Genomic DNA, 24,308 nt, shown 5'->3' on the forward strand with positions numbered 1-24,308 from the left:
TCGGGAAACGGACCAACCGAGGAAGGGTAAGGCGGGGCGGGTGGTGACGGCCAATGGAGGTGGAGCTCCGGAGGGGAGTAACAGGTTGGTGGGAGGGGGAGAAAGAAGGAGGGAGCGCCGAGAGACAGAGGGGGAGGGCCCGGGAGCCGCGCGTGCATCTCTCCCCGAGCCCGAGCCCGAGCCCGAGCCCGAGCCCGGGAGCGCCGAGCCCGGCTGGGGTGAGTGAACCGGGCGGGCGCAAGGGCACCTGAGAGGCAGGCGAGCCCTCAGGTGTACCCCTGAGGGGCGGGAGTCCAGGCGATCAGAGATACCCAGGGCACAGGTGCTGAGTTGGCGAGAGGAGGAGGGGAGGTCAAGTTAGGGTGGGAGTACTGATTAAGAGCTGGCTCCTCCTCGAAAATGCCACACCCAGGTGCCTGGGAAGGTGCCAGGTGAGGGGCAACCTGAGGCTAAGGCTATTCCCAGGGCATGGAAGCGTTTCAGGGCCAATATATCTCTGGAGGTCAGACTCCAGTCCCCAGGGCAGAGTTTCTCTTGGAGACCGGAATGGTGGGGGGGAAGGAGTCAGTCTCAGTTGGGCAAAGGGAACTGCTGCCTGAGGTTCAGACACGGAAGGGAGAGAGCGTGGAAAGGTGCTGTTTCCCTGAGGTCCTTTACCCGACTGCCATTCTGAGCCAGTGCTGATACCTCCCTCTGGCTTTGAGGTGGCTCTGAAGTGTGGAATCTTTCTCTAACCATTCATCTATAGGGCAAGACAGGTGCAATTAATAGACACTGAGAGGTAGAGCGAGAGGGCACCCCCATCTCTTTGCTAGGTGTGAAACTAAGTCTTTCAGTTTTTGTCCTCCTTTGCTTTCTTGCCAGGGAGAATGTTTCCTTCTTCCTCTTGAGAGAGTGCTCTACAAGAGAGGGATTTGAGTAAGCCTAGATCCCTAGGCCTACAAAATGTGTAGAAATACTTCTTTCTAATGAGGCCTCTTTCTGGGGGCTAATGTCAAGCCCTCCTCCCAGGCATACATACTTCTGTGGTTCTAGATGGGGCCATTGGGTGAGGTTTGGGAGCCTAACCAATTTCTCTGATGCCTCTCAGAAATTCCCCATTATTCCCTGAAACCCTACCAGGCATCCCTGACAGCTGGACCATGGTGGCTGTCAGACTAGCCATAGGCACTGGTGCAGGAAATAAGCAGGACTCCTAAGGAGACCACAGGACTAGGAGATTCAGCACCTCTAATCTCCAAGCTGGATGAGAGGTGCACATCAGGGCTGAGTCAAAATTTCTGAGGCAGATTTCCTTGCCTTAGGCAGGTGAGGGAACCAGAGCCAACCTTAGCTTGGCCCCTTTGATGCCCTGCCTGAGGAGAGTTGTTGTAATTGGGAAATAATTAGCAACTGCTATGTTGTTGGCACATGCCTCTCTACCTCTTTTTTCATCCTGGATATTCGGAAATGGGGGGCTGGCTCTAGGGGACTGCTAATCCAGAGATTTGCCTGACCCTAAGAGGATTCTGGCTTCCTAGAACCCTTCCTGCTTTCCCCAGGCTGACCTGCATGCCATCACCCATGTGGGAGGTGAGGAGGGGGTAGGGCTGCTGCTTCTCTTCACGCCAGGGAAGGGGAGAACTGAGGGCCAGGGAGGTGGCCCAGGTTAAGTGTGGGATCTGGAATGCAACCTTGGGAACTTTAGGGGGAGGGGTAGAGGGAGACAAGGTCTTCTGTTACACACTGGCCTGTCAGTCACCAGGCACACTGTGTATCTGTTCCTGTCTGTTCCCTCCCCACCTTTTGCCTCTTCCTTCAGAGCCTTGGCCTTGGCATCTAAGCTGGACGGAGTCCCTGCCCATGGTTTTGCCCCTCTGCCTCCTCTGTGGTGTGGAATTTCTCTGGTCTGCTTCACAAGCTGCCAGTGGAGTCTCCCCGGCCCTCCCCTTTCCCTTGCCTCTCAAACCAGTCCAGCCAGTTTGCAGGGGCCCAGTTCCTCATTGTGTTTTTTTCCCCACTGGCCAAGCAGCTCTGGTCTGGTGCTCAGGTTTGACTTTTCCAGTGGACTGAGCCAGGAGTATACATGGGGTGTTCTTTTTGGATCCTCGGGCAACCTTATCTTGCTAACTTTTTATGAGAAAATAGGAGCCAAAAGGGCAAGGTCATTGAACTGTCCTTTTCTGTTTTCACCATTTGCTTTCCTTGTTTCCTCCGAGGGGAGTATAATCTCTGTACCTCTAGTTCACCCATTTTCTGCATCTGCCAATTATATAGCATCTAGCATATTGCCAGGCCCTATGTATACCAGTTCTTCCTGGGCACACCTGGAGCCACCCCACCCCCACTTCCTGCCAGGAGTCCAGAGACCCTGTCACTCCTAGTTGGAAGCCAGACGCTTATGGTTGGGCCAGAGGTTATGGAATTGGGGCAGGGCAGGCTAATGATTAACTCAGGGAGAAGTGGCTGCCTGATACAAGTGCCATGTTCTCTCTCTCCTTACAGGCAGGAACGACAGAGGCAGAAAGATGAAGCTGAATTAACTTGTGGCCTAGTCTCTTCCCAGAGTACAGTTGGTGGGAAAAGCAGGGTCAGACATCTGGTGAGAGGAAAGGCTCTGGGCTCCCTGTTGCCTGGCACTAGATCACTATTTACCTGCCTCTGGGGCTTACGAAAGGCCTTGGAGCTGCCTTGCTCCCCTGGCCCCGCCCCGCTGTCCTCTGTAACTGAAGGCGGATAGGTTTCGGGTTTTCCATGTTGAATCATTTAGAGCCCTGCTTTCTGACCCACCCCAAAGATCCCTTTAGCCTTCCTGGCCCTTGACCCACATGTCCTGGGACTGAATGGGGTTGAGGTTAGGGAGTCACTGGGACCTAGGGGTACACTTGGTGCCGCCTCTGAGCAGCTTGGTGCTCTTGGGCAGGCAAGGGCTATGCACTCTCTGGAACTAGGCTGGGAACTCCTTGACCTGGATCTGAAAGATCAATAGATGTACTGTCAGGGTAGAGCTGCATCATGAATATATCATGTGACTTCTAGGCACATCTGGTTCCAAAATTATGACTGAATAGGACAGGGAGTCCAGGCCAGGAAGAGGTCCTGTTACTAGGACAAACAAGAAATGGCTGTGCGGGATCCTTGGGAAATCTCCCCACTGCTGTGTTGAGTCTGCCTTGGTTTGGGATACAAATTTTAATAGATATGTATTGACATCTACCATCTGCCAGGCCCTGGGGACACAGGAGTCAGCTGAGAGCAATGTTTTTTTTCCCTCCAGGAGCTTATAATCTAGTGGAGGAGACAGATAGGAAACAAATCATCAGTCTGATAAATATATAAATAAACTGAGGCACACTCACTGAAGGCCAACTATAGAGTGTATAATGTGAATCTGATCTAGTTTGTGGGAAGGAATGGTCAAGGAAGGCTTCTCTAGGAAGTGACATCCTTCTGTAAACCAGGTGAAGCCAGGGAGGTCCTGTTGGAAGGAGCAGCATGTGTGCAGGATAACATTTGTTGTCAGCTTTGTGACAGGCTTATGCTGCTAGGTGTGCCATGTTTAATATCTTGACATTTTCCCTCTTTTTATTGAAGTAGAACCTAAGTAAATAAAGTGCAAAAATCTTAAGTGTATAACGATACATTTTTACAGTTGTGTATACCCACATAATTGTTACTATCTAATTTTCACAGGTAATTATCTCATGAGGTATTATTATACCCATTTTACAGATGAGGAAACAGGCTGGGAAAAGTTGTGATTTGCCCAAGGTTATATACATCAAGTGAAGGTCAGAAGCTGGGATTCCAAGCCAGATCCTGACTGTAGTCCAGTGCCTTTTCTGTTGGATGAGTGGCTTGGAGAACTTACCCCTTTGCCTTGTAGCTTCTTTTCTGATCCCATTTCTTACTCGAATTCCAACATAGGGCCCTGCCAACTAAAAATATTGCTTTCTGGGGTATCTGAGTCAGTGGTTGGTTAAAGTCCTCCCCAGTGTCTGCATAGTGGAAGGATCGGGTCCTTGGGTTCATGGGTGGGCCTTAAGGACCTCTTGAGATTCTGTGGTAAAAGTTTGGGTGGGCTGTCTCCTGGGGGAAGGGTGCATTGCTTTCATTATTTTCTCAGACACCAAAAAAGGTGAAGAACCATTGCTGATAAGGAGTTCCTCCCCCCTGTATCTTCCTCTGTAAGGGAGGGGTTGGGAATGCTACTAGGAATGCTCTTCCTCCAATTCCTTTCTCACCTGGAGCTCTGCCCCTCCCTTCCCCACCCCTCCTGGGTTCCTGAGCTTCCTGGTACTTCTACAATCCCTGAAAGGGGCCTTGCCAAGTTTCCTTGGCCCAGAGCTCCACTGGGAGGTTGAGCAGGGTATGTTTGTGTCTCTGGCACATCAGAGGCTCCTCCTCCAGTTTGGTGCTAGGCCCTGGTGGAGGTTAGCAGAAGGGGTGGGAAAGCTGGATTTTTATTTGCTTAGAGGAGAACCTCTCCCCCCAAGTTCCTGGAGCCAGAGCAATAAGCAATACCTGAAACACATTCCATTTGCTGACTCTGAGCTTAGGCAATGTAGACCCAGGGAGCTGGCCTGTAGGTGGTCTTGGCTCTGGCCCTCAGATGGGACAAGTCTGCCTGTCCTGGGGCCTGATAATCTTTTTTTTTTTTTTTGGCTGCACCATGCAGCTTGTGGGATCTCAGTTCCCTGACCAGGGATGGAATCCAGGCCTCAGCAGTGAGAGCACCAAGTTCCAACCACTGGACAGCCAGGGGACTAACTCCTGGACTGGTACTCTTAAATGTTACTTAAATGTTTTCTTGAATAGGTAGTACATGGTTCCAGATTCAAAAGGGACAAAAAGGTATATAATAGAAAGCCAGTCATTCTCCCATCCCTGTCCCCAGCCCTCAGTTCCCCCAACCCTGATGCATCACTGCTATTAGTTTCTTTGAGTATCCTCCCAGAAATGAGATGACATATCTTGGGGTCTTCTGTATTTGAAATGAGCTCTGGGATTGGAGGCCCCTATTCTCCATTGGGTTGGAGGTGTCTGCAGGTGGAGCTTGGGTTCTGCCTTCCCTGGGGGTGGGAGAAGCACATGGTAGTGCTATATGTGTACGTGTGAAGATCAAGGAAAATCTTTAAACTCTTGACAAAACCAAGCTCCCCAGGACTGTATTAGAGGAAATGGATTCTTCTGGGTCAGTGGGTCTCAGAATGTGGAATCTGGACCAGCGGCATCAGCATCAGCTGGGAACTTGTTAGAACTGTAGATCCTCAGTTTGGGGCTACCTACTGAATCTGATACTCTGGGGGCAGAGGGTCCAGCGGTCTGTTTTAACTGGTCCTTCAGGTGATTCTGCTGCTCAGATAAAGTATGAGAACCACTATTTTGTGTAGAAGGGATTGGCAGGGCAGTCAGCCTCACAAAAGCTGGGCAAGTGGAGGTTTCTGGGTTTCTGCTTCTAGTCTCTCAGCTTAAACTCTTCATCTTCTAGGACCCCTCCTACCCATGGAGCAGGTGTCCACCATGGCCGAGCCCCGGGGCCCTGTAGACCATGGAGTCCAGATTCGCTTCATCACGGAGCCAGTGTGTGATGCAGAGATGGGCACCCTACGTCGTGGTGGACGACGCCCAGCTAAGGATGCAAGAGCCAATACCTACGGGGTTGCCGTGCGTGTGCAGGGCATCGCTGGGCAGCCCTTTGTGGTGCTCAACAGTGGAGAGAAAGGCAGCGACTCCTTTGGAGTCCAGATCAAGGGGGCCAACAACCGAGGGGCCCCAGGAGCTCTGAGCTCTGACTCGGAACTTCCCGAGAGCCCCTACTCTCAGGCCAAGGAGTTTCCTGCCCCCTCGCAGGGAAGCACATCTGATGAGGAGCCCGGGGCCCACTGGAATGGAAGGCTACTGCGCTCCCAGTCCCAGGCCTCACTGGCAGGCCCTGCCCCTATGGGTCCAAGCAACAGGAGCACCAGCCTGCTGGAGCTAACCCCCCAGGGAGCTTACCCGGGCAGCACCATTGACACTGCCCCCCTGTCTTCGGTGGACTCCCTCATCAACAAGTTTGACAGTCACCATGGGGGCCAGGCCCGGGGCCGGACTGGCCGCCGCACGCGGATGCTGCCCCCTGAACAGCGCAAGCGGAGCCAGAGCCTGGACAACCGGCTCCCACGGGACACCGTTGAGGAACGGGAGCGCTGGTCCCCCAACCACTGGACCCCTAGCACAAAGCATGACCAGCACACGGGCAGCTTGAAACAGTCAGCCCAGAGCTGTCTTGGTGGTTTTAGCCGTTCCCGTCAGACCCAGGACTGGGTCCTTCAGGGTTTTGAGGAGCTACGGGGGAGAGCACAGGACCCTCCCATGCTACAGGTCAGACCTCACCCCTCTGTGGCTTCCAAGCCCTGGCCCCTTCTCATCAGCCCCGACCTACTTGGGTCTCCATGTTGATTCCTATGATTTTTGTCCTCTACTTTATCCATCTACTTAATAGATGGTATTCACATGTACAAGACACTTCCATGGGCAAAATTCTAAAGGAAGTGGAAGTAACTATGAAATCACCATTCACAAGCATGGAGAGTTACTTGTCATTGCCCAACCATTAACTGTGCCTCAGTCACCAGCATTTGCTAGGTCTGCAGTGAATGTGAGGCAGGCTTGGAGGATATGAGTGGCTCCCTGGTGCTCTTGCCAAAACTCCCCACTTTGTCTCCCACTCAGGAATGCGAGTGAGTGGGGGAGTGACTTTACTCTGAGACAAAGTTAAGCCCATTCTAAAAGTAAATCATTCACAAATTCTAGTACATTAACTGCCGTCAGTGACAAATAACCTGTGACACAGCTCACGCTGGTCGAGATCTGTTTGTCGAGCAAACTCTGGTTTGCAGCAATAGTGAGAGGTGTGCCCTGCTTGGACCCCTTCCTAGCCTGTTGCTCCGGCCTCAGAGGTGTTGCCTCTTTACCCCACTTCAGGCTTGTTCATCGCGCTTGAAGGGCCTCGTCTCCCAGCTGCCACTTCTCTTCCATCTGAACCCCACACACGCTTCTGGCGTAATCTTTGTAGTCTTCTTAGTGCTCTGGGTTTACTTTCTTTGTAGTTCAAATCAACCCCAGACCTTCTCCGAGACCAGCAGGAGGCAGTCCCACCAGGCAGTGTGGACCACGTGAAGGCCACCATCTACGGCGTCCTGAGAGAGGGGTGAGTGGGGACCCTCCCAAAAGCAGCGTCACACACCTCCCTTCTTTTCCTTCTAGCTTTGTTCCCCATCTTCCCTGCTCTTAACCCTTCCTTCCCTCCTCTCTGCTACCCCTTTCCTCCCCTAACCTTTGCATCTGTCCTTTTATCCTCCAGAAGCTCAGAAAGTGAAACCTCTGTGAGGAGGAAGGTCAGTTTGGTGCTGGAGCAGATGCAGCCTCTGGTGGTGAGTGGCCTTCTCAAGGTGGGGCAGGGGGCAGGGTTAGGGCCTTGTGGGCCTTGGGATCTGGATGTGGTCTCGCTTCCTTCCCCCCGTGTCTCTGGCAGATGGCTTCTTCTGGTTCCACGAAGGCAGGGCAGGGTGAACTCACCCAAAAAGTGGAGGAGCTACAGAAAAAGCTGGATGAAGAAGTGAAGGTGAGGAGAGGTTAGAGGTGCAGGAGGGATGAAGGGCCACAGGGGGAAAGAACCTTGACCTGGGCTGGCCCTTCCAAGCAATGGAATGAGCGTGTGTCCTGTGAGACAAGAGTATGTGCTAGTCCCAGGAAGGACTACTGGGGTTCTCTGGAGCTTAGAGAGGAGGAGCACATTCATCAGGGGTCTAACTACTTTTCATTCCATTTCCTTTGGAAGTTCCTGTCCTAGTTCTAACACTCACTGTGGCTGTATAAATCTTGAGTAAATTATTTACCTCAGTTCTTGGCATCATCATGGTAATGATGGCAGTAATAGTAGCTGTCATTTATTGAGTTTAATTTTTATAGTAGGTACTATCCCGAGTAATATGTAATAATTCCAGTGACCCTGTAAAATAGGCATCCTTGACCCTTGTATGATGAGAAAGTTGAAGATCAGAAAGATTAAGTGAATTGCACAAGGTGGTAAGTTGTAGAGGAGGACTGTTAAAATTCAGGTGAGTCTCACGCTGAAGCCTACGTACTCCTCTTTTTTTATACTGCTTCCACCTGTCACAGTATTGCCTTGTATATAGGTGGTGCTCAGTAAGTGTTAGATTGTAACTCCCCTTGTTTCCTGAAAAGCAGTGTCATGTACTGGTTGAGCGGTGGGCTGTGGAGTCAAACTGAATTCAAATCCTGGTACTCTTACTTGTTGGCTATGTAACTGACCTTGGGCAAATTCTTTAACTGTTCTAAGCCTATGTTTCCTTAACTGTAATGTGAGGATAATAATTGTGCTGTGTTAGTTATCTCTTGCTATGTAACAAATTACCTCGAAACAAACATCACCCAGTATCTGAGTGCCCAGGATCTGGGAGCCACTTAACTGGGTAGTTGTGGCTCAGGGTCTGTGATGAGCTTCCAGTCAAGGTATTGGCTGGGGCTGTAGTCATTAGAAGACTTGACAGGTGTTGGAGGATTTACTTCTAAAATGGCTTACTCAATGGTTGTTAGTTGGAGGTCTCAGTTCCTTGCTATGTGGACCTCTTCATAGTGCTGCTTGAGTGTCCTCACAATATGGTAGCTACCTTCCCCCAGAGTGAGTGATCCAAGAGAGGAGGTAAGGAGGAAGCTGCAATGCCTTTTTATGACCTAGTCTCAGAAGCTACACATCACTTCCCCTTTTTTCTATTTGTTAGAAGAGACAGCCTGTATTCAAGGGGAGCCTATATTAAGTCCAGCCTATACCCAAGGAGAGAGGCTTCACCTTTTGAAAGAAATGTCAAATAATTTGTGGACATATTTTAAACCATTACAAGTACCAAGGCTTGTTATGAGGATTAAATGCAGATAATATACATAAGGTCCCTAGTACAGTGCCTGTCACATAGTGAGTGTCAATAGATGTTAGGTATTCCCATTATTTTTGGTCCATCTGAGAGGCTTTCCCTACTCTCCACCTGTTTTACTCTCTTTTCCCCTGCCAGAAACGGCAGAAACTAGAGCCATCCCGTGTTGTGCTGGAGCGGCAGCTGGTGGAGAAGGCAGAAGAGTGCAGCCAACTGCAGGAGCTGCTGGAGAGGAGGAATGGGGAAGCCCAGCAGAACACCAAGGAGTGAGCGTAGCTGATGGCGCTCACAGGGCTTCATGAGGGCCTCAGCCAGAGTTAGAGGCTCCCCCAGGGCTGGGGGAGACAGGGATATCTCCAGAAGCTGAAAGGGGCAGACAGAGAAGGTTAAAGACAGGACCTTTCTCTTTACCTTCTCTATTAGTAATGCTAATAGCACATGACTTAGGTTCCCTGGATTTGCCGCTGTGCATCAGGTTCTTTATCTGTAAAATGGGATTAATAATGGTACCTACCTCACAGGATTGTTGTGAGGATTTAATCATTCATGTAGCAGAAGTTTTTGCAATGAGTACTGTGTAGTAGGCACTGATCTAGATTCCTGGGGTTCATCAGTGAACCATAAAGATGAAGTATAGCTTCTAATGAGGGGGCACAGACAGTAAACAATTAACATATTCTATAAGTAAACGTATTACATATGAGAAGGTGGTAAGTAGAATAGGTTAAAGCAGATCAGGAGGGCTGGGTTGTAGGGGGGCAGGTTGCAATATTAAACAAAGTAGTCAGGGGAGGCCTTGTTAAGATTTGAACAAAGACTTGAAGGAGGTTTATAGGAACTAATATAAGTGTTTAGAAAACGGCCTTACACATAGTGCTCAATAATGTTGTCTATAATTAATTATTAGGCTCCAGAACATGAAGCTCCTCCTGGACCAGGGTGAAAGGGTACGGCATGGGCTGGAGACGCAGGTGATGGAGCTGCAGGACAAGCTGAAACAGGCCCAGTGTCCTGAGCCTGCTAAAGAGGTGCTAATAAAGGTAGGGAGTAGGATTGGGGTACCTTAGCCTCTGCTTCCTTTCAGCTAGAGCATCCTCAAGTCTGCTCATCTGCAGTTTCCCTAAAGTATGGGGAGTAGGTAGCTGATTACAGGTATCCCTTAGGGTGCTTTCAGGCCGACTCAATGGCGGCGTGGCACTAGAGCCCAGAATGGTAGATTTCCTTTTTTTAAATAAATTTATTTATTATTTTTGGCTGTGTTGGGTCTTTGTTGCTGCACGCGGGCTTTCTCTAGTTGTGGTGAGCAGGGGCTACTCTTCGTTGCAGAGGGCGGGCTTCTCATTGCAGTGGTTTCTCTTGTTGCAGAGCACGGGCTCTAGGCGCGCGGGCTTCAGTAGTTGTGGCACGTGGGCTTAGTAGTTGTGGCTCGCAGGCTCTAGAGCGCAGGCCCAATAGTTGTGGCGCACAGGCTTAGTTGCTCTGTAGCATGTGGGATCTTCCCAGACCAGGGCTCAAACCCGTGTCCCCTGCACTGGCAGGCAGATTCTTAACCACTGTGCCACCAGGAAAGTCCGATTTTCTTTATCCTAACGGGGCATCTTAGAGAGCAGAGAGCACCTGGTACCATCCCTAACAGATAGGAGGTGCTCAGTAAATATTTTTGATTGACTGGATGAATGAATGGACAGGTGGATCCTAATGTGGTCACCTCTGTACTTCCACCTTCACTTTCCCCAGGACCTGGTAGAGACCCGGGAGCTTCTGGAAGAGGTCTTAGAGGGGAAGCAGCGGGTAGAGGAGCATCTGAGGCTGCGGGAGCGGGAGCTGACAGCACTGAAGGGTGCCCTGAAGGAGGAGGTGGCCTCCCGTGACCAGGAGGTAGAGCATGTGCGGCAGCAGTACCAGCGGGACGCAGAGCAGCTTCGCCGGAGCATGCAGGATGCAGCCCAGGCACGCGACAAGAGCAGGGCTGGGAAAAGAGAGCACCCCCAGGGAAGGGGGCTGCCTTGAGGTCTTGGTATTTGGGGATTTTTTCATGGTCATAACCGGAACTCCCCCTGAAAGACACATGTGAGATGTAATGAAAACCTTGCTCAGGAAACCTACAAGGGCAGAGGGAAGGAGTGCAGGCCAGAAGTCCCATGAGGATGTGTGACGGAAGTCCCATGGGGAAATAACCGGGGGAGGCTTCCTGTAGATGACAAATGGGCAGACTGTGTCTTGGGACGGGGGCCTTCTGCTAGCATTGCACCAGGTACCCCGGGTGTCAGGGTGTGCAGTGGGCATGATGCCTCTGGACTTGAGCCTCCCCTTCCACACACTCACACTTTGGTTTGGAGTGAGCTCTTCCCTCCGAGCCTCCTGGCCCCTTACTCTCCCCTTCCCTAGGATTATGCAGCATTGGAGGCCGAGAGGCAGAAGATGTCAGCCCTCGTGCGGGAGCTGCAGAGGGAATTGGAGGAGACCTCAGAGGAGACAGGGCATTGGCAGAGCATGTTTCAGAAGAACAAGGAGGAGCTTAGAGCCACCAAGCAAGAGTAAGGACACTGCCCCACAGGATGCTTATCCGTGATGCTTATATCCCCCCTCTTTTCTGCCAGTGCTGTGTTCCTTCCTTTCCCATTTCTCAAACTGCCCTTCTCCATCCCCACCTCCCGCCCTCCTGAGGGTGGGTGCCCAGTGTACTGCCTCCAGGGAGGTGGTTTTCATTGTCATCGTCCTGCTCACCTCTCCCAGGCAGGTGGCTTCACCCTGTTCCCATTCCCTTTTATTTCACCTTTCTGGGCTCAGACTCCTGCAGCTGCGGATGGAGAAGGAAGAGATGGAAGAGGAACTTGGGGAGAAGATAGAGGTCTTGCAGAGGGAATTAGGGCAGGCCCAGGCTGGTGCTGGAGATATTCGCCAGGTGGAGGAGCTCAAGAAGGTACTTGGGAGTTGGGGGGCAATAGGGCAGGTCGGGGTGATGGGCATCTGCCTCAGCTGTCCACGAGGGCCTCCACACTTGTGTGGCTGTCTCCCGTGTGCTTGGTTTTCAGGCTTCATCCTGCCTGCTCAGCCTTATCTCTTCCCAGCACACACTCTAGCAGGACTGGTCTCCTCATTCAGTATAGAAGTTTATAATGGAAAGGGCTCTCGGTGGCCAGGTTGGGTTATAGCCAGAGGCTGCTGGCTGCCTCCCAAGAGACCTCATGGGTCGCAGCATTGAGGTGGATTTGTGAAACTCCAGGGTCACTTTTGCAAGCTTGGAAACCTAATTTGGTCAGCATAGCAAGAGTTGCTCTGTCTCTCAGAGGGGACTCATTAACTACACTTATGAAACAAACATTTACAGTTAGAATGCCAGTTTATTAACTTACAATGAGTAGTGTTGTCACATGGACTGGAACACTTGCAGTGGCATGGCCAGCTGACCTACCTGGGAAGCCAAATTGTAATTTGAAGGCTCCTTAGAGAGTACAGAATCTAGACAGGTAGCTAAATGTTTTATCATGCATGGATATTTTATGAATAATAAGGTCATAAAATTGAACACATAAATATTTCTTCATATTCCTGGTATCAGTTTATGAAGGACAAGAAAGCAATGAATTATTTCAGATGATTTGAAAATTAGAAAGTATTTTCATTAATTATAGAGAACTGGCATTTGTGGCCTCCTGAGAATCCTTCTGGGTTTATGTTCTTTCATTTGCTATGCTGGATATGTAGTAGGTGCTCAGTTAACAAGTATTAATTAATCAGTTCCTGTTTATCATGCTTTTACTACAAGACTACCTAATTGTAATCAAGGTAATCATATATATATATATATATATATTTTAAATTTATTTATTTATTTTTGGCTGTGTTGGGTCTTTGTTCTGTGCGTGGGCTTTCTCCAGTTGCGGCGAGTAGGGGGCAACTCTTCATCACGGTGCGCGGGCCTCTCACTGTCGCAGCCTCTCCCGTTGCGGAGCACAGGCTCCAGACGCACAGGCTCAGTAGTTGTGGCTCACGGGCCTAGCTGCTCCGCGGCATGTGGGATCTTCCCGGACTGGGGCACGAACCTGTGTGCCCTGCACTGGCAAGCGGATTCTTAACCACTGCACCACCAGGGAAGCCCAAATCATATTTTTAAATGAGTAAAGAAATATAGCTCTGAATGATGATTTTTCCAAATAAATAAAAGCCTGAGCTTATGCAAAATATTTGGTGGAGAAAAAGATAATAAATGTTAACCAAACATACTTTGGTGGTTGTGAAAACAAAAGTACTCCTAATTTTTACTATACTGTTTTTAAGTTAACAAATATCAAGGATAGTCTGAAGTCTGTTAACTGTATTAGCTGACATAGTGAACTTGGACATTCCTCTGGACAATCTCAGTTGACTTATTATGCTGGGTAAAGCAAAAAAGCAAAAAAGTAATAACTGGTGTTTCATTTATTTCATATATTAAGCTAATTTTATTAAGTATTTAATCAATCAATAAGATATACATTAGGAAAATAGACTAACCCAGTCCACTGTAGACCATACACTGTGCTATTTTTCTTTTCCTTTTTATTATTTAAAAAATTTTTTAAAATTTTATTTATTTTTGGCTGCATCACACCTCATGTGGGATCCTAGTTTCCCGACCAGGGATTGAACCCTCACCCCCTGTGGTGGAAGCATGGAGTCCCAACTGCTGGACCGCCAGGGAAGTCCCCGCTTTTTCTTTGTAATTAGTATGTTAGTGTCTTACACTGAAGACTCACTATATACATATAACCTTTCAGCCTAATTATACTTTCTGAATTTCAGAAGTAGCTAATAGATAAAGAATTAGAATGAGAAATCTTTTTTTTTTGTGTGTGTGTGGTACGCAGGCCTCTCACTGTTGTGGTCTCTCCCGTTGCGGAGCACAGGCTCTGGACATGCAGGCTCAGCGGCCATGGCTCATGGGCCCAGCCACTCCACGGCATGTGGGAATCTTCCCGGACCAGGGCACGAACCCGTGTCCCCTGCATTGGCAGGCGGACTCTCAACCACTGCGCCACCAGGGAAGCCCGAGAAATCATATTTTGATTTTTTAAAAAAGAAATCAGAGCAGCACCAATGTTTATTGTGTCACATATTTTGGTTTTCAACATTAAAAAAAAATAGCCAATCCTGTTTTATGCATACCCTCATCTGTTCTCACTCCATGTAATTTTTTTTTAATGGAGATTTAGTTCACATACCATAAAATTCACCCTTTTAAAGTATACAATTTAGTGGGGTTTTGTATACTCACAGAGTTGTACAACCAACACCATCACCACTATCTAATTATAGAACATTTTCATCACCCCAAAAAAGAACCCCGTATCCATTAGCAGTCACCCCGCTCCTGGCAGCCACTAATCTACTTTCTCTCTCTATGGATTTGCCTATTCTGGACATTTCATATAATTGGACTCCTATAATATGTGACCTTTCATGTCTGGCTTCTTTCACCTAGCATAATGTTTTTCAAGGTTTATCCATGTTGTAGCAAGTATTAGTACTTCATTACTTTTTATGGTTGAATAATATTCCACTACATGGATATACCACATTTTTTATCTGTTTATCAATTGATGGACATTTGGGTCATTTCTGTATTTAGCTGTAATGAATAATGTTGCTATGAACATTCACTTACAAGTTTTTTGTGAACATATATTTATACAGTTCTCTTGGGTATATGCCCAGGAGTGGAATTGCTGGGTCATATGGTAACTTTATGGTTAACTTTTTGAGACATTGCCAAATTGTTTTCCAAAGTGGCCATACCATTTCACATTCTTACCAGCAATGTATGAGAGTTTCAGTTTCTCCACTTTTTATTATCCCAGGCTGGCTCTCTCTGCCCTGTCACCATTTCCCTTCCCTTCTAGGAGCTGCGCCAGACACAGGACGAACTTAAGGAGGTGCAAGCAGAGCAGCAGAGGCAGGAGGTGACTAGGCGACACCGGGAGCGGGAGTTGGAGAAGCAGCTGAGGGTAGAGGCTGAACGAGGCCGGGGGCTGGAACAGCAGAACCTCCAGCTACAAAAGACCCTCCAGCAACTGAGACAAGACTGTGAAGAGGCTTCCAAGGCAAGGGGAGTGGGCACAGGGCTTAGGAGGTGGAGGCTGAGGGGTCTGGAGGGCTGAGGAGCCAGAGGGCGTGGAAAATTACCTATCATGGGTATGTATAGACCAAATACCTTGGTCCTAGGTGTGTGGTTAAAAGTAGCCAGGATGTGGCAGGGGGAGGTTGGGCTGTACCTGGTGACACCCATTGCATCTCTGTAGGGGTGGGATTCTAAGGGAAGCCTCTGGCTGGTGGCACTACCCCTCTACACACCTGGGTTCGTGTGAGCTCTCTTTGGGGTGGCTTTCCTGGGAGTCGCCAATGACCTTGAGCCCTGGGGTCTGAGCCACCTCTCCCTGAACCGGCCTCAGGCTCAGATGGCAGCAGAGGCAGAAGTGGCAGTGCTGGGGCAGCGTCGGACAGCAGTGGAAACGACGCTTCGGGAGACCCAGGAGGAAAATGATGAATTCCGACGGCGCATCCTGGGTCTGGAGCAGCAGCTGAAGGAGGCACGAGGCTTGGCGGAGGGTGGGGAAGTGGCGGAGGCTCAGCTTCGGGACAAAGTGCAGCGGTTAGAGGTCAGTGCTTTTGCTGACATTGTTGGCTTCCTCCTGGCCCTGTCTCCTCTCATCCCTGGCCAAATACTCAGCCATCACTTTGATTCTGCCTGTAGCGTGCTTCTGTTTGCCTCCCTAGTCCTCTGTTAACCTCGGATTTATTTCCTGGAGTGTGCTTGAGTGTGAATGTCTCAGCCTTTGCACTGGTATTTTTGTCCATTTCCCACTCTTTGCATGTTCTCTGATCTTTGCTGGTTCCTCTGAGCCTGTTTTCATCGCCCACCTTTTTCGTAAACACCTCTCCCTTCTCCCTCCCACCTACTCACCTCCAAATGGCTTGAGCCCAAGCTTTGCATCTTCTCAGTCCAACGTCCGTCACCTTCCCCACTCCCAGGCAGAGAAACAGCGGCTAGAGGAGGCCCTGAACACAGCTCAGGAAGAGGAGGGGAGCCTGGCAGCAGCCAAGCGGGCACTGGAGGCACGGCTGGAAGAGGCCCAGCGGGGGCTGGCCCGCCTGGGACAGGAGCAGCAGGCTCTGAACCGGGCCCTGGAGGAGGAGGGGAAGCAGCGGGAGGCGCTCCGGCGCAGCAAGGCTGAGCTGCAGGAGCAGAAGCGCTTGCTGGACAGAACTGTGGACCGGCTGAACAAGGAGGTGGGGCACGGGCTGGCCTGGCCTCACCAAGAGGCTCAACTTATACAGATGCTTGCCTGGGGGCAGACAGGGGAGGGAGTGGGGTCACAGCATGTGGTGTTTGCTTCCCTCAAGTTCATTGTTGGGGAGGCCAAGTCTACATCTGCAGAGTGGCATCCTTCCTATTTCCCCTCAGTGTTCTTGACCTCCCCCTACATCCCATTCCTTTATGATCTTGATTCTTGGAGAATGTCTCCTGGAGTTCCTCTTAGAAGTCTGTAAGACCTAAACATAAGAATCTTTGTTGGTAGAGTTTTATATTTAGGGGAAGGAAAAAGGCCTATAATCCCTCCTTAGACGTCTATAAGGCCTAAAAACAGGAATTTTCATTGGTAGAATTTTATATTTGGGGGAGGGAAGGAGAAGAAAAGGAGATAAATTGCTTTTTTTCAGGTAAGGTTCTCCTCCTAATCGCTTATTTATAAAACCGGAGCAAGCACCTTATATATTTCATCAATTCTAAAATGTACTTTTTATCGTCTCTGAAATTGATTTGTGTCTTATAATTGACAGTATGTTATAGTTCAACTGGCAAATTTTTCTTTTTCTTGGTAATAATCATTGGTATCTTGGGTTTGCTGAAATATGGTCATTTAAGGTTTACTTTGTATCAGGCACTACTGTAAGTACTTTACATAATTAATTAACATAATTCTCACAACAACCTTGTGATGTAGGTGCACTGTTATTATCCCATTTTACAGATGGGGAACTGAGACCCAGAGAGGGTAAATGACTTGCCTGTGGTCACACAGCTAATAAGTGGTAGAGCCAGGATTTGAACCCCGGAAGTCTATATATTACTCCCAGCCATACTAGGGACCTAGGTCCAGGAAAGAGCAAGAGAGGGCTACTTTGGCAGGAAGGAGGCTCTGGGAGAGTCTTGGGAGTCTGGGCCCAGAGAAGGGAGAGACGCATCCGTTAAAGAGATGCGGTGCTGAAAAATCTCTTTTCTCTGTGTCTCAGCTGGAGCAGATTGGGCATGACTCTAAGCAAGCCCTGCAGCAGCTCCAGGCCCAGCTGGAGGATTACAAGGAAAAGGCCCGACGGGAGGTGGCAGATGCCCAGCGCCAGGCCAAGGAGTGGGCCAGTGAGGCTGAGAAGACCGCTGGAGGGCTAAGCCGGCTTCAGGATGAGGTAGGAGCCTAAATGGCAGGAGTCCCAACGTCCTTGGTTTGAAGGTCATTACCTCTTAACCTGTGACCAAGGGATCCTGGGACCTGGGTTTAGGTCTAATCACTTCGGTGGGGGAGGGTGGGGGGAGTTGTCCACTGTAGGCAGAGACAGTAGAGGATGCGCTGTCTCCACAGCAGTGATTTTCAAACTCTGCTGCACATTAGGGTCACCAGGGGAGATTTTAAAGATCTCAACACCCAAGATGCCTCCTGTACACTTAAATCATAAACCCTGGGGCTTGGATCCAGGATCAGTAGTCTAAAAACTCCTCAGGTGATTTAAACTTGTCTAGAGAATTTTAAGACGATAAGGAATATGGGCTAAAAATCAAGTCTTTTTATCATCACCATGCTCTGGCAATTCTAAAGAATGTCAGAGTTGAAGAATTTTCCCCCGCGGGGTGGACTGCTCCCACCCTTCAACCCCCATCTTACTTTATCTGAGCTGCTGCATTTTTCTCTTCTGACCAGACTCAGAGGCTGCGGCAGGGCCTGCAGGCATCCCAGGCTGAGCGGGACTCTGCCCGGCTGGACAAAGAGCTGCTGGTCCAGCGACTGCAGGGGCTGGAGCAAGAGGCAGAGAACAAAAAACGCTCCCAGGATGACAGGAGCCGTCAGCTCAAGGGCCTTGAGGTGAGGACAGTGAGGGGGTGATGGGTGGTGGGTAGGATGGGGAAGATGAGGGTGTCTGGATCCTGGCACAGGTGGGACTTCTGTGGGGAAAAGAGCCAGGACACTCCAGCCTCTGGGACAGGAAACTGGCAGCCGACAGCTGATGGGTTTTGTTTGACTGCAGTGTTGTAAACAACTTTGAATTAATTGCCACTGTTTAGAAATTTATAGATGTCACATAAAATTTTGGATTTCTGGCTTTTTTTATACATTTGGAAAATATAATAACACTGGGCTTTGAGACCTGAGTTGTCCGCATGGCAACAGTTGGCTGGAGCTGAGCAGTGGCTTCTCCCCTTTAGAGTCAACAGTGGTCTTCAGTTTGCTATATTTGGCAATAACGACAACAACAGTAATAAGAGCAGCAGCAGCAAACACATATTGTGCTGTGTGCCAGGTACTTAAGAATTATTTAATCCTGAGAATAACCATATGGCATGAGTAGGCTTGTTTTCCCCATTTTATAGATGAGGAAAACTGAGACACAGAGAGGCTAAGCAACTTGTCCGTGGCCCCTTTGCTAGGAAGCTGTCAATCTGATTTTTTTTTTTTTTTTTTTTTTTTTTTTTTGCGGTACGTGGGCCTCTCACTGCCGTGGCCTCTCCCGCTGCGGAGCGCAGGCTCCGGACACGCAGGCTCAGTGGCCACGGCTCACAGGCCCAGCCGCTCCGCGGCATGTGGGATCTTCCCGGACCGGGGCACGAACCCGTGTCCCCTGCATCGGCAGGCGGACTCCCAACCACTGCGCCACCAGGGAAGCCCCTGTCAATCTGATTTTTAAATGCAGGCAGTCTTGTCTTAGCCTCTACATGGTACTGCCTGACTCGAATTTGCTTCCCCAATCTGTACCCTGATGCTTCAGTTTCTGACTGTCTTTATCTCAGCCTTGGCCTGGGCACTTGGGTTTCTCTCTATTTTCCCATTTGGGAAATAGGGCTGCACCAGTGAGAAATAGATTCTGGGGTTTGTCATCCTGCCAAGGCGCCAAGGTCAGAGAGGGCCACCCCTTCCCCTTGATGCCTCACTTGGGCAGCAGAGGGCGCTAGCTCCGTGGTGGCTCTGGGCAGGGGCAGGGACCAATGGGTTCTGGGATGTGGGAGAGAGAAGAACCTGTAGAGGCTGGTGTCTGAGAGGCTCCTGATCAGAGTTTGGCATTCTCGTGTCCAGCATTTGGGGCAGAATTAACCTGTTGGCCCTCTGCCACAGGAAAAAGTCTCACGGCTGGAGGTGGAGTTAGATGAGGAGAGGAGCACTGTGGAGCTGCTGACGGATAGAATGAATCGTGGTCGGGACCAGGTAACCCCTCCTTATGCCTTATCCGTGTCTACCCCAACGACAGAACCTCTTGGCCCTTTCAAAAACAACTCTACCTTCCCATCTTTCATATATGGAGTTCTGGCTGCACAATCGGTGCGTGGCCGGCTCTACTGCAGGGTCTCATCTGCTTTCGGGAGGGGTTGGCGGGTTTCCTCAGGTGGAAAGAAGCCAGAGTTTGAATGGAGGAAGGAATCCTGGTGGCCTGGGCTGTGGATCTGAGTCTGGGCTGCTTCCATTCAGAAGGGACGTTAGTTCCTGGTGAGACTGAGGAGGCCCTGTTTAAATTCTGTGGCCGCTCCCATCTGAGTAGACTGTGATTTCTTAGTTGCCTGGGAATTTGGGGGATTCAGAGAGCACCCTCCAGCTACTCTGCCCCACTTGGTTCAACTTGCTGGTTCATCGTTAGTCCTCCCTAAGTCTGGTTCCTCTGGCCCATCCCCACTAGGTGGACCAGCTGAGGACAGAGCTCATGCAGGAGAGGTCTGCTCGGCAGGACCTGGAGTGTGACAAAATCTCCTTGGAGAGACAGGTGAGGGGGAGGGGAGGAGTCTTAGGGATAGGCCTCAGGAGGTGGGTAAAATGACTGTGGAAGCAATTGCAGGTTGAGTGCTAACCAAGGAGGCTTCTTGTCCCTCTCAGAACAAGGACTTGAAGAGCCGGCTGGCCAGCTCAGAAGGCTTCCAGAAGCCCAGCGCTAGCCTCTCTCAGCTTGAGTCCCAGAATCGGGAGTTGCAGGAGCGGCTGCAGGCTGAAGAGAGGTGACATGAGCCCATCCTCTCTCTCTCCCTCTGGGCTTTTCTGCTCTGGTGTCCCTCCATCTTCTGCTTCAGACATGGCCAACCTGGCTTGATCTTTTGGGAGACCTCTTCTCTTGATAGGGAGAAGAGAGAGTTGCAGAAAATCTGAAATGTGAATGGCCTCCACCTACCTCGTTCTTTGGATCTGCCCTGGATCCTCCCCAGTCTAATGGTTGGGCTCATGGCTGAGCCCTTGGAGTTCTTGGAGGCAGTATGGGGCCAAGTAGGAGTTTCTTTAGAAATGACAACAGCCATAGACATCCCCCTACCCCACCCTTTTAGGGAGAAGACAGTTCTGCAGTCCACCAACCGAAAACTGGAGCGGAGAGTTAAAGAGCTGTCCATCCAGATTGATGATGAACGACAGCATGTGAATGACCAGAAAGACCAGGTAAGGATGACAGCTAGGGCCAGGCAACCATATGGCAAGTATATACTATGCATTTGCTTGAAGGCCAAGAGAGGTCCCATCTCATAGGTCTTCTAAACTTAGACTTTCTTTCTATAAGGTCAGAGAGACTATAGAGTTGAAAGGACTAGATTAGAGCAGTCATAGTAAGCATGGGTATCGAGTACTTATGATGTGCTAGGCTCTGTTTCTAAGTGATGTATTAACTTATTTAATCCCCAAGACAAACCCTAAGAGGTTAGGGTACTTGCCCATGGTCTCAACATTTTCCTAGGGGCAACTGTATATACCTTGTCAAGATTGCTGCAGGGGAGGATCCCAGGCCATGGTAGCAGCAGCTCCTTTTCTAATGTGGGGACTTGGTATCCTGCCTAGTTAAGCCTGAGGGTGAAGGCTTTGAAGCGGCAGGTGGATGAAGCCGAAGAGGAAATTGAGCGACTGGATGGCCTGAGGAAGAAGGCCCAGCGTGAGCTGGAGGAACAGCATGAGGTCAATGAACAGCTCCAGGCCCGGATCAAAGTCCTGGAGAAGGACTCCTGGTACAGGCTCCTCTTCTGCCCCGTTCCATCGGGATAGCCGAGCAATAAGGGAATGGGCTCTCCTGAACTGGATGGGGAGGAGGATCTCTAAGAAGGGACTTCACAGGCACTCATTCCTGGATGAAAGCCAGTATGATTGTCTTTTAGTACCTCAGCCCCCATCCTGTACCCCATCTCCCCATATCTCTAATTAGTGGGGGAATCTTGTGAGTAGCTTTAGGCGTTAGGAGAACTGGGAGTTTCCTTAGCATGAAAAGGGAGGCTGTTTAAATCTTTCTGTCTCCTTCCCTGACCAGTATTCCTCTTTGACTCAGGCGCAAAGCTTCCCGCTCAGCTGCTGAGTCAACTCTCCAACACGAAGGGCTAAGCTCAGATGAGGAATTTGACAGTGTCTACGATCCTTCCTCCATCGCCTCACTGCTTACGGAGAGCAACCTGCAGACTAGCTCCTGTTAGCTCGTGGTCCACAAGGACCCATGAACCACACCTGAGGCCTATCCTGGCCAGTCCTGCTCTGCTCTGCCCAGCCTCAGATTCCTCATCCCTGTGGGGGACCCAGTCATTCAGACCTAAGACAGGGAGGGGTGTGAGTGAAGGCGATAAAAAAGGCATCAGCACTAAGCCGGTAGACACATTTTCCCTTTCCTGTGGAGGAGTGGGCATTTTAGGCCAACTGAGCCCCCTCCTTAAGTGCCGACCCCCTCCTCTGCTCCCTCACAGCAGTAGGTTGGTCAGCATATAGGCTGAGGGGGATTGAGCAGGATAGGAAGGGATAGAAATTGCCATGTATAATAAGCTTTATTTCTTTAGCCCTTAACCCCAGGCTCAGGGAAATACCCTATGTGATTCTGCCCCCTTGACTCTTGCAACTCATTCATTTCCTTCCCATTCTGGCGCAGGGTAAGGGGAACATTATGGGTAATGGACATGCTGGCGTGGCTCTACCCACTTCTCAGAGGCTCTTCTTTGCACAGTCATGGGGCCCATGTGGTAGTCCCCACCTGTCTCCATTCCTGTTTTTTTTTTTTTTTTTTTGCGGTACGTGGGCCTCTCACTGCTGCGGCCTCTCCCGTTGCGGAGCACAGGCTCCGGACGCGCAGGCTCAGCGGCCATGGCTCACGGGCCCAGCCGCTCCGCGGCACGTGGGATCTTCCCGGACCGGGGCACGAACCCGTGTCCCCTGCATCGGTAGGCGGACCCCCAACCACTGCGCCACCAGGGAAGCCCTCCATTCCTGTATTTTTTGTCTTCCCCAGGCCAGGATCCAAGGGATCCTTTCTCCTCCTCTTCCCATCTTTACCGTTTCTATGTTCCTTCTTTCTTCTCAGTGCCTTAGCTGGGGTGAGGAGATAAGGATGCTCTTCTTGCCTTTTATTACCTGCACATTCATACCTCTCCAAGGACCACCCTTTCCCCAACCGGGCCCTTCTGCCTTCCCTGCTGCCCCAATGACTGGTCGAGAGACCTACCGGCTTCCTTGCCTATGAGGCCCTGTGAGAGGGACTTTGGGAGGGCCGTGATAAGGTGGCGGGGCTGCTTCTGCTCAGGGGTTCCATCTTTCCTCCTCTCCCTCTGGGACTATGGATGTGCTTATAAGATGGTTGCACCTGGAACCCTGACAACTATCTACACAAGTTTGAAAAGCAAAGGTTTTGGTCTCCGGGGCCTTAACTTGTGGTTTCTCTGATCAGATGTGCCCAAACTCAGTAGGGAACCGAGGGACCCTCATTATCTCAGGAGCTTGGACCTGATACAGAGGGGCTAGAGGCTGACTCTTGGTAGAAATGGGAAGAGGCAATGGTGGACTTATTCCTCCTTTGGGATTTGGGGAGAGCCACGTTCTGGTGGGAGGAGGTAAGGGAGATGATTCACCTCTCTTATTTTCTAAGCAGACTCTGTAAGAAGCCTAGAGGAGGGAGAAGCCTGTTCTCACCAATGACTTGTAATTTCATGATTTTAAAAAATTTCCTTTATTCTGCAAATCATATATTATCTCCCAATCCAATCCAGCATTGAATTTATTTTAAATTAAATATTAAAATTATATATCTATACTGAAATCCTTGACTTGTCTTCTCATTCTTTTTCCTGACTTATTTGGAGGTCTAAATTTTACAAAGAAACCATTTTACTGTACTGCTTAGAGGGTGAAGCTGGGGTTTTCTTCACCTCACTTTTAGAGGCCTTTTACAACAGATCAGATGGAACTTAAGGAGCTGAGATGTGTTTATAGCAGCTCCATTCTTTTCCTGAGGAAACTTTTGGGAATAGCAAGGCCAGGAAATGCCTTCTTTGAGAGTTAAAGGAGACAGACCAGAAATGGGTTTTATTCCTTTGGGGCATAGGGATAGCCCAAGCATGCACCTCCCAGGCACAAAGATACCCATCCATTCTTACCAGGCATGGGACCCAGTCCCTACATGGGAGGTGGGGAAGTTTCTGTCATCTCTGCCCTTGTGTTGCCTTGAAGAGGGAGCTAGCTGTTCACCAGAGCCTATTGCCATATTTAGGGGTTCTGCCCACTCAAGAGTGGGTCAGACCTCTTCTTGTCTGGTATCCATGTGGACCATAGCCCAGTGGAGACGCCACCTGCTGAGGGCAGTTGGGCTGGAAGAGGCTCCAAGGTCCTGCTTGGCCATCCTCTATTCTTGGCCCTTAAGATGCTAACCAGGGCTTAGAGAGCAAATGCCACTGGAGAAGTTGAGGTTCATCCCTTCTCAAGAATGCAAATTCCTTTTAAGGCAGTGTGTCCCACCTCTCCCATCCATATTAGGGCAGCTTTGGTATAATAGCTTCTGCAAAACAAGCCCCACCCAGAGCCAAGCTAGCTTTGCCTTTGGCCTGGGCTTCCTGCCAGGGAAGGGCACCTGCCAAACTGGCTTAGGCCAGTCTATGTGAGTTGGTCTTGGGAGCCTGTACAGTGGAGGAAATGTTTGCTCAGCTCCACAAAGCCTACAGGCTGGCCTATGTGTAGGGAGAGGAGAATGTATGGAAGCTTTTTCTGAACTCCTCATCCTCTAGGGGCAGGCAGGGTGATTCTGTCTTACCAATACTGGTCTTGGAGTTGAAAGGAGAGGGCAAGACTAATGTTTGAGGTACAACCATACATAACGCTAGGCAAAACTTCAGTTAAGCAGATAAGCAGCTCCCAAGCCCCACCTTTAGGTAAATCT

At 49.9% G+C, this 24,308-nt stretch overlaps 1 protein-coding gene across 1 annotated transcript; it reads left to right on the forward strand.

Moving 5' to 3' along the window:
* The first annotated feature begins 132 nt into the window (after nucleotides 1-132).
* On the forward strand, nucleotides 133-23,192 carry CGN (cingulin). The gene is made up of 21 exons (XM_067031847.1): nucleotides 133-218; nucleotides 5,471-6,345; nucleotides 7,074-7,174; nucleotides 7,328-7,397; nucleotides 7,499-7,588; nucleotides 9,057-9,184; nucleotides 9,826-9,958; nucleotides 10,656-10,868; nucleotides 11,307-11,455; nucleotides 11,709-11,841; nucleotides 14,801-15,001; nucleotides 15,350-15,556; nucleotides 15,930-16,187; nucleotides 17,193-17,363; nucleotides 17,873-18,034; nucleotides 19,280-19,369; nucleotides 19,836-19,919; nucleotides 20,030-20,148; nucleotides 20,470-20,578; nucleotides 20,972-21,135; nucleotides 21,450-23,192. The coding sequence occupies exons 2-21, from the start codon at nucleotides 5,485-5,487 to the stop codon at nucleotides 21,589-21,591; spliced, it is 3,585 nt and encodes a 1,194-aa protein (XP_066887948.1). The 5' UTR covers nucleotides 133-218; nucleotides 5,471-5,484; the 3' UTR covers nucleotides 21,592-23,192.
* The last annotated feature ends 1,116 nt before the right edge of the window (nucleotides 23,193-24,308 follow it).

This window comes from Kogia breviceps, chromosome 1 (genome assembly GCF_026419965.1).
Source record: "Kogia breviceps isolate mKogBre1 chromosome 1, mKogBre1 haplotype 1, whole genome shotgun sequence".
Lineage (NCBI taxonomy): Eukaryota > Metazoa > Chordata > Mammalia > Artiodactyla > Physeteridae > Kogia > Kogia breviceps.

Excerpts from the sequence above, each read along its gene's own strand:
- CGN (XM_067031847.1), top strand. The coding sequence starts at position 5,485 with ATGGAGCAGGTGTCCACCATGGCCGAGCCCCGGGGCCCTGTAGACCAT. Across the intron at positions 7,175-7,327 it reads TACGGCGTCCTGAGAGAGGG|AAGCTCAGAAAGTGAAACCT; the intron begins GTGAGTGGGGAC and ends TTTATCCTCCAG. Across the intron at positions 19,370-19,835 it reads TGAATCGTGGTCGGGACCAG|GTGGACCAGCTGAGGACAGA; the intron begins GTAACCCCTCCT and ends CATCCCCACTAG.